This window comes from Oryctolagus cuniculus, chromosome 9 (genome assembly GCF_051225735.1).
Source record: "Oryctolagus cuniculus isolate XC-2025 breed Fujian yellow rabbit chromosome 9, ASM5122573v1, whole genome shotgun sequence".
Classification (NCBI taxonomy): Eukaryota; Metazoa; Chordata; class Mammalia; order Lagomorpha; family Leporidae; genus Oryctolagus; species Oryctolagus cuniculus.
The window spans coordinates 110,242,595-110,261,147 of NC_142875.1; the positions used below are offsets into that span (position 1 = coordinate 110,242,595).

Here is an 18,553-nt window from a genome sequence, read left to right on the forward strand (position 1 = left end):
GAAGCTTCTTCGTGCCGGAAGGTTTCCACTGGATTCTATCTGGGACAGTTGTGATAACCCTACTTCCATAACTGGCAGTTCTTGAGTTAAATGTCAGGTGCAAAGCAAGCTTTAAGGAAGGCATTTGATTTTTTGCAGGAATTCTTCTTTATAGGTACAAATAAAAATGATGAAAGCAAAGGCGTCTGTTAAGAGTTATTTAAATTATATAGGTCTAGGCCGGCGCCGCGGCTCACTAGGCTAATCCTCCGCCTAGCGGCGCCGGCACACCGGGTTCTAGTCCCGGTCGGGGCGCCGGATTCTGTCCCAGTTGCCCCTCTTCCAGGCCAGCCCTCTGCTGTGGCCCGGGAGTGCAGTGGAGGATGGCCCAGGTGCTTGGGCCCTGCACCCCATGGGAGACCAGGAAAAGTACCTGGCTCCTGGCTCCTGCCATCGGATCAGCGCGGTGCGCCGGCCGCATCGCGCTGGCCGCGGCGGCCATTGGAGGGTGAACCAACGGCAAAAGGAAGACCTTTCTCTCTGTCTCTCTCTCTCTCACTGTCCACTCTGCCTGTCAAAAAAAAAAAAAAAATAAGAAAATTATATAGGTCTAGCGCTGTGGCGTGGTGAGTGAGGCCGCTGCCTGTATGCCAGCATCCCAAGTGGGGGTGGGTTCAAGTCCCAGCTGCTCCACTTTCGATCCAGCTCTCTGCTATGGCCTGGGAAAGCAGTGGAAGATGGATGAGGCCTTGGAGGAAGCTCCTGGCTCCTGGCTTCAGATCGGCCCAGCTCTGGCCGTTGTGGCCATCTGGGGAGTGAACCAGCAGATGGAAGACCTCTCTCTCTGTGCCTCTGCGTCTCTGTAATTCTGCCTTTCAAATAAATAAATAAATAAGTATTTTAAAAAGTTATTAAAATTATATCTGCAACACATAGTATAGTGCCTGGTACTTAAAAGCTGTTCTGTAAATATTTAACTACAATCTATTGTTGACTGAATGAATGGAAAAGAACTACATAGGGCATAGGTTGTAGAATTGTGTTTCTAAATCACTGCCTGTCTCACTCCCACTTCCACGTACACATAAACACACAACATTACCAAACCATTGACAGTTTGCCACTTGGGTTGGTGTGAAAGAGCACTAAGCAATTAAGGATTTACTACTCTGGTGCTGAACAGTCAACGGCTACACCCTAGTTTTAACTAACTAACGGCACAGGAGGTATATGTTGACAAAGAATGCTCCCAAACAATGGTCCATTGTGTAAAACTAACTCTACCAGCTGTGCCCAAAGGGTGACCTACTTTTGAATGACAATCACAGCGCCAAAACTTGGTTTCAAAAGAATCCCCAAGGAGTGATTTCCCACCGGAGGGATTTTCCTGATATAACAAGGGCCAGATGTGGGATGTGACTGTGGGATGTGACTGTTCTAACTCTGTCAATTACAAGGCCAAACTTCAAGGTGTAGAGTGGTCACACGTTTTGTCCTTGGCAGTCATTAGACAGATCCTTCCACCAGGAGACCTTCAGATTCCGTGTTGTGATATAATGAACCACCACTGAAGTGATCTATTTCTTTTTCAAAATGTCAGAGGAAAGGTGGGTATTTGCACAGCGGTTACCTTGCCACTCAGGATGTGTGTCTTCCTTGGAGTCTTAGCGCCACTCCCAATGGCAGCTCTCTGTGATGCCCACCCTGGGAGATAAGAGGTGATGATGGCTCAACTAGCTGAGTCCCTGCACCCATGTAGGAGACCTAGACTGAGTTCCCACTTCCTGGCTTTGGTCTGACCCAGTCCTGGCTATCGTGAGCATTTGGGAGGTAAGAAAGTGGAGGGCAGGGGAGATTCTTTCTTTCTTTCTTTCTTTCTTTCTTTCTTTCTTTCTTTCTTTCTTCCTTCCTTCCTTCCTTCCTTCCTTCCTTCCTTCCTTCCTTCCTTCCTTCCTTTTTTGACAGGCAGAGTTAGACAGTGAGAGAGACAGAGAGAAAGGTCTTCCTTTTGTTGGTTCACCCCCCAAGTGGCCAGGTGAAAAATACTGTTTGAGAACTAGTTATAGCATTAAATCACAATGTACAGCACATTAAGGACAGAGATCCTACATGAGGAGTAAGTGCACAGTGACTCCTGTTGTTGACTATTTAATTTTTTAAAAGATGCATTTATTTATTTGATAGAGTTACAGAGAGATAGGGAGGGATAGAGAGTGAGCGAGTGAGTGAGTGAGATCTTCCATCCACTGATTCACTCCCCAAACGGCTGCAATGACCAACTGGAGCTGGGCCAGATGGAAGCCAGGAGCCATGAGCTTCATCCGGTCTCCCATGTGTGTGGCAAGGGCTCACTGCTTTCCCAGGAGCATTAGCAGGGAGCTGGACTGGAAGTGGAGCTGCCAGGACTCAAACCAGAGCCCCTGTAGGATGCTGGCATTGCTACCTTGCTGTGCCACAACGCTGGCCCCTATTTAATTTTTAGATATTGTATATACAATAAGTGACATGAGTTTGCTGTTCATACAGAGTGATTTTGGGAGTGTCAAAGTCATCAATCCTAAATGTTTCCCACCTCTAAATCCCCTCCAGTGGAATCTCTATATTAGGAATGCTCATTTAATTATCTTGCCATCACACTCAGCTTCCTAAGGCTAGAGGCTGGGTCTTAATGGATTTTCTAGGTTTGGTCTCTAGCAAGTGCCTGGCATGTGACAGACTCCCAGTAAATGTCGAGTCAATGAATGAGGGCATCTTGTCCCCAGATAACTCTTATTAATGCAGGTTTATGGAGATATAATTCACATATCATACAAATCACCCACTTAAAATGTACCCTTCAGTAGTTTTTTTTTTTTTAAGATTTATTTATTTATTTGAAAGTCAGAGTTACACAGAGAGAGGAGAGGCAGAGAGAGAGAGAGAGGTCTTCCATCCGATGGTTCACTCCCCAGATGGCCGCAACGGGAAGCCAGGAGCCAGGAGCTTCTTCCCGGTCTTCCATATGGGTGCAGGGGTCCAAGGACTTGAGCCATCCTCCACTGCTTTCCCAGGCCATAGCAGAGAGCTGGACAGGAAGTGGAGCAGCCGGGTCTCGAACCCGCACCCATATGAGATGCTGGGGATGCTGGCGCTTCAGGCCAAGGCGTTAACCCACTGCGCCACAGCCCCGGACCCCGGCCCTTGCCCTTCAGTAATTTTAAAACACATTCAGGGTCGGCGCCATGGCTCACTAGGCTAATCCTCCGCCTGCAGCACTGGTACCCCGGGTTCTAGCCCCTGTTGGGGCACCAGATTCTGTCCCGGTTGCTCCTCTTCCAGTCCAGCTCTCTGCTGTGGCCCGGGAGTGCAGTGGAGGATGGCCCAAGTACTTGGGCCCTGCACCCCATGGGAGACCAGGAAGAAGCACCTGGTTCCTGGCTTTGGATCGGTGCAGCACGCTGTCTGTGGCGGCCCCTTGTGGGGGTGAACCAATGGAAAAGAAGCTGGATTGGAAGTGGAGCAGGAACCCAAACCTAGGCACTCCAAGATGGAACATCCCAAGTGGTGGCTTAACTGCTGTGCCAGACGCCCACCTTCCTCTTGTTCTTTTGGCTGAGTAGTATTCCCTTACATGGATATACCACAACGTATTTATCCATTCATTAGTCGGTGGGGTAGAATGTCCCTTTTAGAACAAAATGTTCATCCAAAGGAGGCATAAAACTCAAGAGGATGGAAGACAAGACAATACGCAAGACATCCTTCAGTCTCCTGGGGGGCTGGTCCTAGGACCCCCGAGGACACCAGGGCTGTGCATGCTCAGGCCTTCTATATACAATGCTATGCACAAATGTGCACCCCACAGATATTGAGAGCAGACTACTTTGATGTGGAAGAGGAGGATCAAGATCCATCCCTCCCTCATAGCTCTATCTTCATAGCCCCACAAGATACCAAACTTACTCCTGTTTGCTGTATAGTAAGGGTGAAGAAAGGCGGGGGGGGGGGGGCATGCGGTGTTGTTGCACAGCAGGTTAGGCTGCCGCTGCCATCCCATATGGCTGATGGTCCGAGACCTAACTGTTCCACTTCCTATCCAGTTCCCTGCTAATGTACCTGGGAAAACAGGCCAAGACGGCTGAGGTTCTTGGGCCCCTGTGCCCGTGTGGGAGACCTGGGTGAAGCTGCAGGCTCCTGGCTTCAGCCTGCCCCGCCCTGCTTTAGCTGTTGCTGCTATTTGGAGAGTGAGCCAGTGGATGGAAGATCCTCCTACCTCTCCCTCTATCTTTGTAACTTTGACCTTCAAATAAACAATAAAATGAAGAAGAAAGGAGCAGATAGGGCCAGCACTGTGGCACAGCAGGTTAAAGCCCCTGCCGGCAGTGCCGGCATCCCATATGCACGCCAATTCAAGCCCTGGCTGCTCCATTTCCAATCCAACTCTCTGCTGTGGCCAGGGGAAAGCAGTAGAAGATGGCCCAAGTCCTTGGGTCCCTGCACCCACGTGGGAGACCCAGAAGAAGCCCCTGGCTCCTGGCTTTGGATCATCTCAGCTCTGACCGTTGCGGTCATCTGGGGAGTGAACCAGTGGATGAAGACCTCTCTCTCTCTCTGTCTCTACCTCTCTGAAACTCTTTCAGATAAACAAAATAAATCTTTTTTTTTTTTTTTTTTTTTTTGACAGGCAGAGTTAGTGAGAGAGAGAGACAGAGAGAAAGGTTTTCCTTTTTCCCGTTGGTTCACCCCTCAAATGGCCGCCAGGTGCTTCTTCCTGGTCTCCCATGCAGGTGCAGGGCCCAAGCACTTGGGCCATCCTCTACTGTCTTCCCGGGCCACAGCAGAGAGCTGGACTGGAAGAGGAGCTACTGGGACAGAACTGGCGCCCCAACTGGGACTAGAACCCGGGGTGCCGGCGCCGCAGGCAGAGGATTAGCCTAGTGAGCTGCAGCGCTGGCCTAAAATAAATCTTTAAAAAATAAAAAAGGAGAAGGAGGAGGAAGATGAGGTGGAGAAGAGGAAGAGGAGGAAAAAAAAAAAGGGTACCAATTTTGTTCTGCCTGGATTCCAGCTTCCTGCTAAGGCAGACTCCAGGAGGTGACAGGTGACAATAGCTCAGATGCATGGGTCTCTGCCACACGTGTCAGATACCTAGCTTCCAGCTTCTGCCAGGCCCAGTCCTGGCTCTACTGGTCATTCGGGGAGTGAAACAGTGAATGGAAAAATCTCTTTGTTTCTCTTTCAAATAAATGAATGAATAAATAAATTTTTTAGCTTTTATTTAATAAATACAAATTTCATAGATCCAGCTTTAGGAATATAGCAGTTCTTCCCCCCATACCTGTCCTCCCACCCCCATTCCCATCCCACCTTCTACTCCCTCCCCCATCCCATTCTTCATTAAGATTCATTTTTAATTATCTTTATATACAGAAGACTAACTCTATACTAAGTAAATATTTCAACAGTTCGCACCCAGACACACAAAGTATAAAGTACTGTTTGAGGACAAGTTGTATCATTAATTCTCATAGCACAGCACATTAAGGACAGAGGTCTTACATGGGGAGTAAGTGCATAGTGACTCCTGTTGTTGATTTAACAATTGACACTCTTATGAATAAATACAATTTTAAAAGGAGCTTTGCATTCAGACAGTTGTGGATTCAAATCCTAGATCCGGCACCTTTTTCCATTTGGGAAACAGTTTAAAATATCTGTTTTGTTAAGTTGCTTTCATAAGTGGGTATTAAAATTAATGCCGCCTGGGAGTGGTATTTAAAGGCGAAGCACCTGTTCAACAGGAAACGGCTTATCCTTGGGGTAGCTCTGGCTTTGAGGCAGCGGGCCCTTTAAATCCGCGTCTCCCTAGCTGCCGTCGCGGGTCTCCCCGCCCCGCCCCCGGGCCAGGGGTAGGTGGGGTCTCTTAACCCGGAACTGACTGCCGCGCGTCGCCGGCGCCGCCCACCCGCGTCCCGGAAGCAGCGAGCTGCGGCGCCAGAGTCAGTGAGTGAAAGCGGCTCCTCCCGCCGGCTGCAGGCGCCGCAAAGCCGGCGTCCCTGGCCCGCTCTGTCAGAGCTCTCCTGGAGAAGGAGGGCGAGCAGCTGGCGTCAGCGCCGTTTCTCTTTGCGTGTTTGTTCCCCAGAGAGGGCCTCCCTGTCCCCCGCCGCTCGGGCCCACGCGTAGGCTGGGTGCCTCCGCTACACCTGGACGCTGTCACCTCCTGTCCAGGTCCCCGGTTCCTAACCAGTGGCCCCGCCGCGGAGCGGTGAGCGCCCGGCCCGCCGTTCTTCCGCTGCCGGCTCCATGGGTAGCGAGCAGAGTTCCGAGGCCGAGAGCCGACCCAACGATCTGAACTCCTCAGGTCGGTGCCCTACCCTCCCACCCTCCCACTGCGTGTGACCGGAGCGCACTGGGCTGCCTCCCAGCCCAGTGGGTCCGAGACCGCTGACCGCAACGCTTGGGAAAACCCTCACCATGCCTCCTAAAAAAAAAAAAAAATAAATTGACCATCTGTCCTGTCTGACCTAGCCTTGATTCCCCCAGACCGGCGTGGGCGCCTTGCCCACTATTTATTCCCCAAACAGCCGTTTGTCCCAGCTGCAGGCTACTCTTTAACAGACGCCCTAATTAATTTTTGGCGCTCGTGCTCATGACTGAAGTACTGAGAGTGGGCTGAGACAGAGGCCAGATCGTAGACAGGAACGGCGAGAACAGGCTCCGTCTTAAAAACGGGCCTGGGAAGTTCGTCTTGAGAAGGAATGTGTGATAGCTGCACCATGTCTGCATTTCTTTTAATTGTTGTTTTTGTTTTTTGACAGGCAGAGTGGACAGTGAGAGAGAGAGACAGAGAGAAAGGTCTTCCTTTGCCATTGGTTCACCCTCCAATGGCCGCTGCGGCTGGCGCGTTGCGGCCGGCGCACCACGCTGATCCAATGGCAGGAGCCAGGTGCTTCTCCTGGTCTCCCATGGGGTGCAGGGCCCAAGCACCTGGGCCATCCTCCACTGCACTCCCTGGCCACAGCAGAGAGCTGGCCTGGACTAGAACCCGGTGTGCTGGCGCCGCAAGGTGGAGGATTAGCCTACTGAGCCACGGCGCCGGCCTCATGTCTGCATTTCTGCAAATGCCTGCAGAAACGGCTTTTTGCCCTCCGAAGGTGGCACGGTCCTTTTTCTGATGTCATAGACATTTGGCCAGACAGCAGGCGATGGTGTTGTCCTTTTTTTTTTTTTTTTTTTTTTTAATTTTTTCCTTCGCTTTTGAAGTGGGAATGGAAGGATTATTGTGCTGGGAATATAGTGAGTGCTCAATACATACAGCAGTTGGTGTTTAATTCCTCCTGGTTTTGTTACCTGGGACCCTAGGACAGCTGCGAGTCCTTGTTGAATAAACTAGATCCACGCTTCTTAATCTGAATTGGTTAAATCTGGGGCCCAAGAAGAGCCCGTGGTTTTAGAGTTGCTCTGCCATTCTGAAAAGCGGAAGCCAGCAGATCTAGGGTGCTTTGCTAGTTCTATCCTGCCTTCTGGGGTTACACTGGAACAATTTTTATGGTGAACATCATCCACTAGCTTTGCTGTTTGTTTAGGAGGCCGGGAATGTCCTATCTGTTACAACAGTTAGCATAATAATGGCCCCCTCTGATTTTTTTGCCTCTGTTAGAGTTTGGGAGGAGGCTTGTAGCCTCTTGTTAAAAGTTTGCTTGCCCAGGAACCAACAGCTAGGCTGATTGCTGAACTAAGAGTGTGCCTGTTCCCTGCATTACATACATTTGCGTTGGAAGTTTACATGAACTGCATCTTACAGAAAAGGTGATAGAGGCTGGCTAGGATGTTATGAAGTCCCTTTCTGGATTCTGGAGAAGGAGGAATCATGCTTGATTTTTGCAGGAAAGATTTCAGGCGTTACTTTTGTAAGAGTCAGGTAAATGGTCAAAGTAAGTGTTTCTTAAAGAGCAGTAACAGTAACAAAGATTTTTCTGAAAGAGTGAATGGCAAACCTTGAAGACTCTGGCTTCCAGAAGGCAGAGCCAGTTCTGTAGCAACCAGTGGAAACACTTTGAAAAGATTCAGCCAGGAAGATCCTTAGGGAGAGGATATTTTAATCTAGGGAGCCCTTCATAGTTTGAACCACTTTCCTCCAAATGGATTAGGTTCTCAGGGAACTCAAAACTGACCTGCCTCTCTAGGGGTCCTTCAAATGTCTGGATTTTGGGTCTGCTTTGAATGGACCTTTTGATTATTTCTGCCCATCTTGGATGAATGCCGTAACTTCAGGGTGAGGGGACTAAATGCAGTGGACATGCTGTCCCGTGTGAGACCATGAGTTTTCTCTTAACCAGGAACTGTTAAACATATCTGAGCTGCTGAGATAGGTATAGTGACAGCTTTGCTGTCCCGTTGTCACAGGGACTGTGTTCATGGACCACACATCAAACTCTCGTTCCTTTCCTGACCCTAACACTTTTGACTTTGGACATTCCGTAGCCAGATTTTGTACCCTCATTCCCTCTTTTGTAAAATGAGGGTATTTGTCAGGATCAGGAGAGTCAAAGAAGGACAAATTAAAAACATAATGTACCTGTGCTTTTGTGTGCTGAAAAGTAAAGTTCATTTACTTGTGTATTAAACCTTCCTTAATGTTTGAGTTTTTTTTTTTTTTTTTTTTTTTTGGCCAGGCAGAGTTAGAGTTTTAGAGTTATAGACAGAGAGAGAGAAAGGTCTTCCTTCTGTTGGTTCACTCCCCTAATGGCTGCTACAGCCGGCGCTGCGCCAATCTGAAGCCAGGAGCTGGGTACTTCCTCCCAGTCTCCCATGCGGGTGCAGGGCCCAAATACTGGGGCCATCCTCCGCTGCCCTCCCGGGCCACAGCAGAGAGCTGGACTGGAAGAGGAGCAACCAGGACTAGTACCTGGCGCCCCAACTGGGACTAGAACCCCGGGGTGCCAGCGCCGCAGGTGGAGGATTAGCCAAGTGAGCCACGGTGCTGGCCTGTTTGAGTTTTTTAATACCATAGCAAATAGAAGTTTCCCCATAATTCATCACCCCCCCCACCACGGCCCCCACTGAAGCATCGCTGTATTGTGTAAAAGTATTTCATTTGAGTGGCTGCACTGAGAATGGCTTGGTGAGGTAGAGGTGGCTAGCTAACATGGCGCTCCTGAGCAGTGTTCCTTTATTTTCAGTGACTCCTTCTCCGGCTAAGCATAGAGCCAAGATGGACGATATTGTGGTTGTAGCTCAGGGCTCTCAGGCCTCGAGGAACGTCAGCAACGACCCTGATGTCATCAAGTTGCAAGAGATTCCAACCTTCCAGCCCCTTTTGAAAGGTAAGGGGTTGCTTCTTGGCTTACCTGAAGTTGCTGGAAAGGTGTCCTTGACCCCACCACTCTCTCCCACCCCTCTGTGTGCCTTACGTTCTCCTCTCCTTCAGGTCTTTGCTTTAATGGCATCTTCTCCATGAAGCCTTCCTTGATTGCCCTATTTAAACTTGCAGCCCCTTTCCCATGGCAAGTTTGTTTCCTGTTTTTTTCTGCTAGGTGAGCTGCACAGTAGCAGGAGTTTTGTTTTGTTCCCCGTTGAATCCCCAGCTCTAGAAATGGACTAGTGGCTGAGTAAATGAATGTCATTGGAGTTGGTCCTTCCCTGTTGCCTTCCCATGAAAACATTTCACTCTTACTTGTGATGTGGATTATGGATTGACTAGTTCAGATTCATAGAGGAAAAATCTCCTTTACCACTGATACACTTGTAATTAACCCCGGCAGCTGTTTAGTTTGAGAGGCGAGATCAGCTGCTTGATTAGCACATATTGAGGTAGTTACCTTTAATAACTTCATTTTCATGTTTGTTAAGTGGTGGAGATAATTTTCTCTTAACTGAATGGTGTTTCTGCTTAAGAGGCCCTCCGTCCCCTCCCCTCCCCATGCTCACATCCAAGTGAGAAAATAACATAAGGCTCTGGTTTACTTAACCTGTGTCTTAGTTTGTTGTCTGTTGCTATAACTGAATACTACGGGCTGGGTAATTTATGAAGAAAAGACATTTGTTGAGCTTATGGTCCTGGAAGTCCAAGAGCATGGCACTGGCATCTGCTTGCCATCTGGTGAGGTCCTCCCCGCTGGGTCATGACACACTGGCGGGTCGGGGGGGAGCGGGGGAGGTCGCTTGGCGAGACAGAGCTTGCTAAGTTGGATTTGTCTTCTCCCTCTAATAAAACCACTAATGCAATCCTTGGCTCCACCTGCATGATCTCATCTCATCTAATTTACCTCCCAAAGCCCTCACCGCCAGACCCATTAGGTATGTGACTGAGGTTTAAGTTTCAACATGATTTTTGGAGGGGACAAACACCTAGAGCATAGCAGTGTGGTGTAATATAATATAAAACACCTTACACTTACATTGCCTTTTATTACACACACATCATTCCTTTCTGACATCATTAAATGTGTTTGATTTTTCTAAGATCAGATAGCTAGCAGGTAGACGGAACTTGAACTTTCTTCACCCATGTCATGTAACTATGCTAGTTACACTGTTCCTCACTGTACTTAAAAACTATTGGTGCTTTATAAGTGATGCTTGTATAATCTTATTATTCTTCCTACTGCTTCTTCCACTTTACATAGGAGGAAATGCAGGCTTTCAGTCTCTTCCCTGCAGGGCTCAGGGTTGGGTTTTTGGTAAACACCCTGGCTCATTCATAAAACACCATAGTATGGCTTTTTACCCATTGTAGTAGTGTTCGTTAGTCTGAGGAATAACGTGATTGTCCAAAGAAGCCAACGTTAATGAAATTTCTGCTTCCATGTATCTTTGTGCAATCAGAAGTAGTCTGTAGCTTTAGAAACTTAAAGCAGAACATTTGTATTCTCTATTCTGTGCCATCTGGAGCTGCCCACAGTCAGAATTTTCATGCTCTCCTTCCTGTAATCTGCATTCTAGTGTTAGGTGGGCTAGGTATGACCAATTCTTTTCTCTAGGAAAAATCTAAAACCAAAACAGTTTTGAGGAATATTTAATATTTTTTTTGAAGATTTTGCTTTATTTGAAAGAGCGATGGAATTAGAGCAGATTGATCTTCTGTCTGCCAGTTCACTCTCCAAATGGCCACCACAGCCAGTGATGGGTCAGGCCAAAGCCAGGAGCCTGTAACTCCATCCTAGTCTCCCACAATGGTGGCAGCGGCCCAAGTACTTGGACCATCTTCTGTTACTTTCCCAGATACATTATCAGGGAGCTGGATCAGAAATGGAGCAGCCAGGACTCAAACCTGTACTCTGACATGGGATGCCAGCAATTGGTGGCTTAACTGGCTATGCCACAGCACTGACCCCTGGGATTAGTTTTTTTATCATTTGAAATAATTCATGTTTTATGATAACAAACTGACTAGTAGGAGAAGACTTGGAGTTAATGAAAGCTAATCTCAGATTTAAAATCATCACCAGGAACCCTAAAAGTGAGTAATGACTATGATGCTGACGTTGTGGTGCCATGCTAAGTTGCATTGGCACTATAGGGTGGGTTTTTGTGTGTACTTCATTTTTTAAAATTTTTTTTAAAGATTCATTTATTTGAAAGGCACAATGACAAGAGAGAGGGAGAGACATCTTCTGGTTCACTCCCCAAATGGCTGCCACAGTTGAGTATGGGCCAGGGTGGAGCCAGGAGCCAGGAGCCAGCAACTCCATCCGGCAGGTTGGATTGGAAGTGGAGCAGCCAGCATGCACTTCAATTTGGTATGCTGGCATTATAGGCAGTGGTTTAACCCACTGTGCCATAATGCTGGCCCCTGTATACTTAAGTTTTAACTGGGAATATGCCACTAGCAAGCTATGTTGCCCTGGCTTTGTTTTTCCACCTCTTTGGTTATTAACATTGAGGATGGGTGTAGATGGGAGGAAAGCTGATAAGAGACTGTCTGGGGCTTAGCCAGGGAAGATAGAAAAATTGTTTGAGAGTGGCATGGATTTAGAAATGGTAACACATGGCTGTGGCCAGACTATAAGGGACCAAACAAACAAACAAAAAAGCCAAACAGCATTTGAGGTGATGTTCTTGTTTCACTTGTAAAGAGGGAACAACTTGGACAGTGGCTGGAAAAGATGAGCAAATGGGAAAATAGGGTGGAAACAGTGCATATGATTATGATACTAATAATGAGCTAATCCCGCAAGTACCTCCGAATGGTAGCTTTAGGAGAGGTTAAAGTCACATGGCTGTAATGATAGTCCATCTTAAGATGGTATCTAGTTTTAACCATTTTGTACATGGCCTGAGACTATTTCCCATTCTAGCAAAGCCCATTAGAAAAATCACGAGGCCACAATAGTGTGGTGGATAGAGGCTGGTTGGGTTTTTAGGTGCGGCATTTGTTGCCTAGCCTCCTGCTTTGACCAGCTCTGCCTGGTAATTTAGATCCCTGCCCTCTGGCTGCCGTGCTGCTGCAAGGGCCACTCATCACTGTCGTCTTTATACTCTGATCTTTTTTCCTCCCTTTCTTGTTTTCAGGATGAGGAAGTAAAAAGCCACACACTGAGGGCTGTACCCCCCAGGTTTGATTTCAGAAAGCTTTTATTCAAGTTAATGACAGTTTATTCTTTCAAGACAATATATTCAAATACTACACAGAGTTTGCTATTGTTCTATATAAAGTCATATGATGTAATGCTGATGCTGGTGGGTGATCTGCAGAGGCAGTGGCTGGGCGAGGTTGGGCCTATTTGTGTGACTGAGGTAATGTTTGCATTTTTAATAAGCAAGCAGATTCTTTCTTTAGTCTTAACTCTTTTGCATAAATATGACAGAGTATAATTTGTGCTCTGCAGTCCAAAAAACTGTTCCTCTTTTAAGTCAAAGGGATTTCTGTTTTTCATGGCAGTTTCTGAATTCACAATTTATTTTGACCTGTAAAGCACTTAATTGGGATTAAAATATTAGAAAATTAGAAAGTAGCAATCAATGGCCATTACAGAACACAAATGCCAGATGTAGGTTTGAGGTCAGATTTCCAAGGGTTAAACAGGCTCTGTAGTTTTCCTATATAAAATTCAGCCACTCATATTTTTTAATGAATCCCACTCTATTTTATGTCATTCTATAGGAATGAAGTGTTTGCAGTGTTAGTTACATTTTACATATTAATTTTTAGAAATTATTCTTTTCACTCCTGCAGATGAATATATGCGTACATGCACACACGCATATGACATTCTCTGCCACTGACCTATCATTTTTGTTACTGACCTTTGATATAGCATAACGGATTGTCTTGTCTTGCTGCAAAAGGAAGGGACTGTTCCTATTACCAGCAAGGAAAAATCAGATATACACAGTGTAGATGCCTGAGTGATAGCTAGCAGCTTTGTTGGGAGTTCTGTGTTTGGTTGTTGAGAACATGATGCATATGGAGTAGGTTCTGATAATTGAAACGAGCTAGGGGCTTTTCTTTTTGTTTTTTTTTTTTTCCCTAATGTAAATCTCTTTGTTAAATTTAAAATTTTATTTTATTTGAAAGATAGAAAAGACATAGAAATGGAGAGAGAGATCTGTTCACTGTTTCATTCCCCAAATGCCCACAACAGCCAGGGGTGGGCCAGGATGGGAATCTGAAACTGTCCAGGTCTCTAACATGATTGATAGGGACCCAACTACAACTACTTGAGCTGTCTCCTGCTGCCTCCTAGGTTGTGCATTAGCAGCGAGCTGGAGGGAAGTGGAGTAACCAGGGCTCCAACAAGCTCTCTGATACGGGATACGGGTGTCCCAAGCGGCAACTTCACTGCTACACCACATGCCCACTTCCTGGGGCTTTTCTTGATGGAGCGAAATCTCATGAACAACAGTGGAGTCTCCCAAATCATGTGGAACATTGAGGAGAGTGCTGGAGATTACAGCTGGGGAAGAATGGTGTGATAGAAATGACAGAGCAGGGTGATAGGCGCATGTGAGGGAACTAGGCGTCATAGGGCTGGTTTCTGATAACCTTCTCACCCTCTCATCTCTCATCCAGGCAAATAGCACAAAGGTAGAAAGTCTGCATTCATCAGACATCTGTCTACTTGCTGTCAGACCTTACCGTGTTGGAAAATGGTGTACCAATGCAGGGGATGAAAAGGTGGCTCTTGCTCAGAGCCATGGTCTCCTCTGAAAGGCTTAACATGACCTCTAAGCCCAGGGTGGAACCTAAGTATATTTTCACCCAAGCACCGTGTTTGAAGAGTTGATAACTTACTCCTGATGACTTTGTAGATTTCTGTGTGTAAAAACTCTTCAGTTAGCCTTTTAATCATGGCTGTTAACCAGTAGAGTGTTAGACTTCCTCACAGGAGTGGGAAGTGGCGGGTCAGTGATAGCTTTCCCCCGCAGGAGGAGGTGACATTGTCTCAGCAGTGCAGCCTCCCTCTAGTCAGTCTCTGCCTGCCTCTGTTTGTTTCTGTTTCTTTTCATTAACTCTCAGAGCAGACATCTATGCCTTTCTCTGAAACTTAAACGCCTCACTATTTTACTCTCTCCTTGCTTTCTGGGACTTGGGTTCTGTCCTTTTCAGTTCTAACATCCAGTGTAGTGGACTTCTCTTATTCAGATATGCAAATATTCCTATGTTTTAAACATATTTAAGAAAAAAATGCTTTTTTTCACTCCGTTGCCCCTCGTGGCTACCATGCTTTGCCTGCCCATGTAATACTGTCCCTGCACCCTTTCTACATCTGTCATTCTGAAGGTCCTTGTGGAGAGGCTGTCGTACAGCATTTCATTTCTACTTGCTTCTTCAGAGGGTTACTAATGTTCTCTTTTCTTGCTTAAGTTTTTTTCTCTGCCTACAACTTCCTCTTTTTTCCCATATTGAACATAGGTTTCCATCTCACTTATGTAATCTCCCTTCTTTTAGCTCCATGGTGCCCCCATGCTGTTCGGGTTTTTCTGTCTCTGCATTCACCTTTACTTGTTGCACAGCATTCTGGCTGTGCTGTTGCGGAGAACCAAGGTACCAAGAGCTTTAAGTGTGTTTTGAAATACAGACATTTTATGTGATTGTAAGTCTACGTGGTCAGTTGCAACTTCTCTTATTTCTCCAACTGTGAACTAATCAACTTAGGCAAGTATTGTTACTTTATTTATTGTGCCCTATCTTCCAACTGTGAATTTATTAATTTCATTTATTTAGCCTATACATTCCTTTTTTGGAAAGATTTATTTATTTTAAAAAATTTATTTATTTATTTGAAAGTCAGAGTTACACAGACAGAGAAGGAGAGGCAGAGGCAGAAGCAGAGAGAGGTCTTCCATCTGCTAGTTCACTCCCCAGTTGGCCGCAACGGCCAGAGCTGTGCCTATCTGAAGCCAGGAGCTTCTTCTGGGTCTCGTACGTGGGTGCAGGGGCTCGAGGACTCGGGCCATCTTCTGCTTTCCCAGGCCATAGCAGAGCTAGATCAGAAGTGGGGCAGCCAGGACTCGAACTGGTGCCCATGTAGGATGTCGACACTGCAGGCGGTGGCTTTACCCGCCGCGCTACAGCACCAGCCCTCCCATACATTCTTAAAGACCTTATTTTATTAGGTGAATAATGTACACTTAAAGAGTGTTCTGCAGTTGTTGAGTGTAGTATTCTAAAAGCATCAGGTGAAAGTGCGGTTGATAGTACTGTTGAAATCTTGTGTATCTTTGATTTATTTAATTTTATCACTTTCTAAAAGAAAAGTGTTTAAATGCACAGCTGTGATCACAAATTTTTTTATTGTGTCAGTTTTTGCTTTATGTATTTTTGAAAGCTATTAGACACACAATAAGAATTATATTGATCCTTTCTTCATTATATAAAGTTCTCCTATCTCTGGTACTGCTCTGTCTTGTAGGTCTTTTTGTCTTAGCCATTCCAGTTTTCTTTTTTAAAAGATTATTTTCATTTTTATTTTAAGTCAGAGAGATAGAGATCTTCCATTCACTGGTTCACTCTGCAGATGCCCAGAACAGCCAGGGCTGGGCCAGGCCGAAGCCAGGAGCTCAGAACTCTCTCTAGGTCTCCCACATGGGTGATAGGGACCCAAATACTTGAGCCATCATCTGTTGCCTCCCAAGTTGCACATTGTCAGAAGCTAGATTGGAAGTAGAACAGCAGGAGGATGTGCATGTCCTGAGTAGTGACTTTAACAACTGTGTCAAATCCTTGTCCCCCTCCTCCATCCATTTTTCTTACACTTTCTGTTTGCATAGTGTATTTTTCCTTTTTAAATTTGTTTTCATGTGTTTGTGTCTGTAAAGTGCATTATCTTGTAGCTGGCATGTGGTAGTGTCTTGCTTTTGTATCTAGGCTGACAGCCTATTAATTGATTTGTGAATAGATACAGTTGGATTTAGGTCTGTTGTTTTGCTGTTAATTATCTGTTTATGCTGTGTGCTTTTGGTTCCTTTCATACTCCTTACCTGCCTTTTTGGATCAGTTGAGTATTTTTTAGTTTTACATTTTAGTTCCTTTGTTTTCTTGAATTGTATGCCTTTGCATTTTTTTAGTAATTTCTCTAAAGATTATAATACATGGGTTCATCCCTCCCTGTTCATAGTTTACTTAGAAGCTGTTGTACCTCTTCACATAAGATGTAAGAGCCTTCCAGTGATGTAGTTTCATTCACCCCCACTTCTTTCTGCAATAGGTGTCATAATATGTCTACATATATTAGGATTTCTGTATTGGATTCTATACATAGAAGTACACATTTCTTTTCTTTTTTTTTTTTTTTTTGACAGGCAGAGTGGACAGTGAGAGAGACAGACAGACAGAAAGGTCTTCCTTTGCCGTTGGTTCACCCTCCAATGGCTGCCATGGCTGGCGTGCTGCGGCCTGCACACCGTGCTGATCCGATGGCAGGAGCCAGGTACTTATCCTGGTCTCCCATGGGGTGCAGGGCCCAAGCACCTGGGCCATCCTCCACTGCACTCCCTGGCCACAGCAGAGAGCTGGCCTGGAAGAGGGGCAACCGGGACAGAATCCGGCACCCCAACCGGGACTAGAACCCGGTGTGTCGGCGCCGCTAGGCGGAGGATTAGCCTAGTGAGCCGCGGCAACGGCCCCACATTTCTTTTTTTAAGATTTTATTTATTTATTTGACAGAGTTACAGACAGTGAGAGGGAGAGACAGAAAGGTCTTCCTTCCGTTGGTTAACTCCCCAAATGGCCGCAATGGCCGGAGCTACGCCAATCCGAAGCCAGGAGCTTCTTTCCGGTCTCCCACGCGGGTGCAGGGGCCCAAGCACTTGGGCCATCCTCCACTGCTTTCCCAGACCATAGCAGATAGCTGGATTGGAAGAGCAGCTGGGGCTAGAACTGGCACCCATATGGGATGCTGGCGCCACAGACGGAGGATTAACCTATGGCGCCATGGTGCCGGCCCCCCAAGTACACATTTCTTTTAAACAATCATACACCTTTTTTTATTTATTATTATTATTTTATTTGACAGGTAGAGTTATAGACAGAGAGAGAGAGGGACAGAAAGGTCGTCCTGTTGGTTCACTCCCCAAATGGCCGCTACGGCTGGTGCTGTCCTGATCCGAAGCCACAAGCCAGGAGCTTCTTCTGGTCTCCCTTGTGGGTACAGGGGCCTGAGCACTTGGGCCATCCTCCACTGCCCTCCCGGGCCACAGCAGAGAGCTGGACTGGAAGAGGAGCAACCTGGACTAGAACCCAGTGCCCATATGGGATGCCGGCGCCGCAGGCTGAGGATTAACCAAGTGAGCCACGGTGCCGGCCCCAGCAATCATACACCTTTTAAAGAAACTAAGAAAAAGCTACACATACAGTACTATGTTTATCCATATAGCTACTATTTCCAGAATTCTTAATGCGTTTTTGTAAATTTAAATTTGCATTTTGTTAATATTTATTTTTACTATTTTTAATCCAAAGAATTTCTTTTAGCAAATTCTATTTTAATGTCTGAAAATGTCCTTTTTTGCCCTGTTTTGTTATAAAGTCCTTTTTTGTAGTTACTTCATTTCTTCTATAATTCAGCTTGAAGAGATAGCTGTGATATCCTATTAAGCTTCAATTTTCGACTCACTTTCTTTCACCATTTTTAATATGTATTGATGTTTCTTGTTTAAATTAGTTATTCTGTGATGCTTTCCAAATAGTGATTTCCTAGTTTTATTATTCCTTCTACATTTGTTATTTTACATTCAACTATAAGAAAGAGCTTTCTCCTCTTTCCATTTATTAATTTAAGTCAGTGTGGAACAGTGGACTGCTACTTTATTCAGTGAGTTATAATCTTTTTCATTCTTTTCAATCTCAGTGTTCCAGGTTTGGCTGGTAGAAGCACCTTCAGGCTAGCTTCCTATATCCCCTCAACATAGTCCCCTTTTTAATTAATTAATTAATGTGAAAGGCAGAGCCACAAAGAGGCAGAGGCTGAGAGAGACAGAGGTCTTCCATCTGATGGCTTACTCCCCAAAAGGCTGCAGCTGCACCGATCTGAAGCCAGGAGCCAGGAGCTTCTTCTGGGTCATCCCACATGGGTTCAGGGATCCAAGGATTTGGGCTGTCTTCTACTGTTTTCCCAGGCCATAGCAGAGAGCTGGATCCGAAGTGGAGCAG

At 46.1% G+C, this 18,553-nt stretch overlaps 1 protein-coding gene across 8 annotated transcripts in view; it reads left to right on the forward strand.

Moving 5' to 3' along the window:
* The first annotated feature begins 5,820 nt into the window (after window positions 1–5,820).
* BORCS5 (BLOC-1 related complex subunit 5) overlaps window positions 5,821–18,553 on the forward strand; it is a 117,212-nt gene continuing 104,479 nt past the window's right edge. For 2 of the 8 annotated variants that reach the window (XM_089304610.1, XM_089304615.1), the window contains exons 1-3: window positions 5,830–5,961; window positions 6,187–6,319; window positions 9,141–9,284. In XM_089304610.1, the coding sequence (XP_089160736.1) occupies window positions 6,262–6,319; window positions 9,141–9,284 (202 nt within the window). In that variant the 5' untranslated portion in view covers window positions 5,830–5,961; window positions 6,187–6,261. Of the gene's footprint in view, window positions 6,320–8,787; window positions 8,929–9,140; window positions 9,285–18,553 lie in introns of those variants that run through there. The other 6 variants (XM_089304613.1, XM_008259614.5, XM_089304611.1 and 3 more) reach the window with 4 other exon arrangements.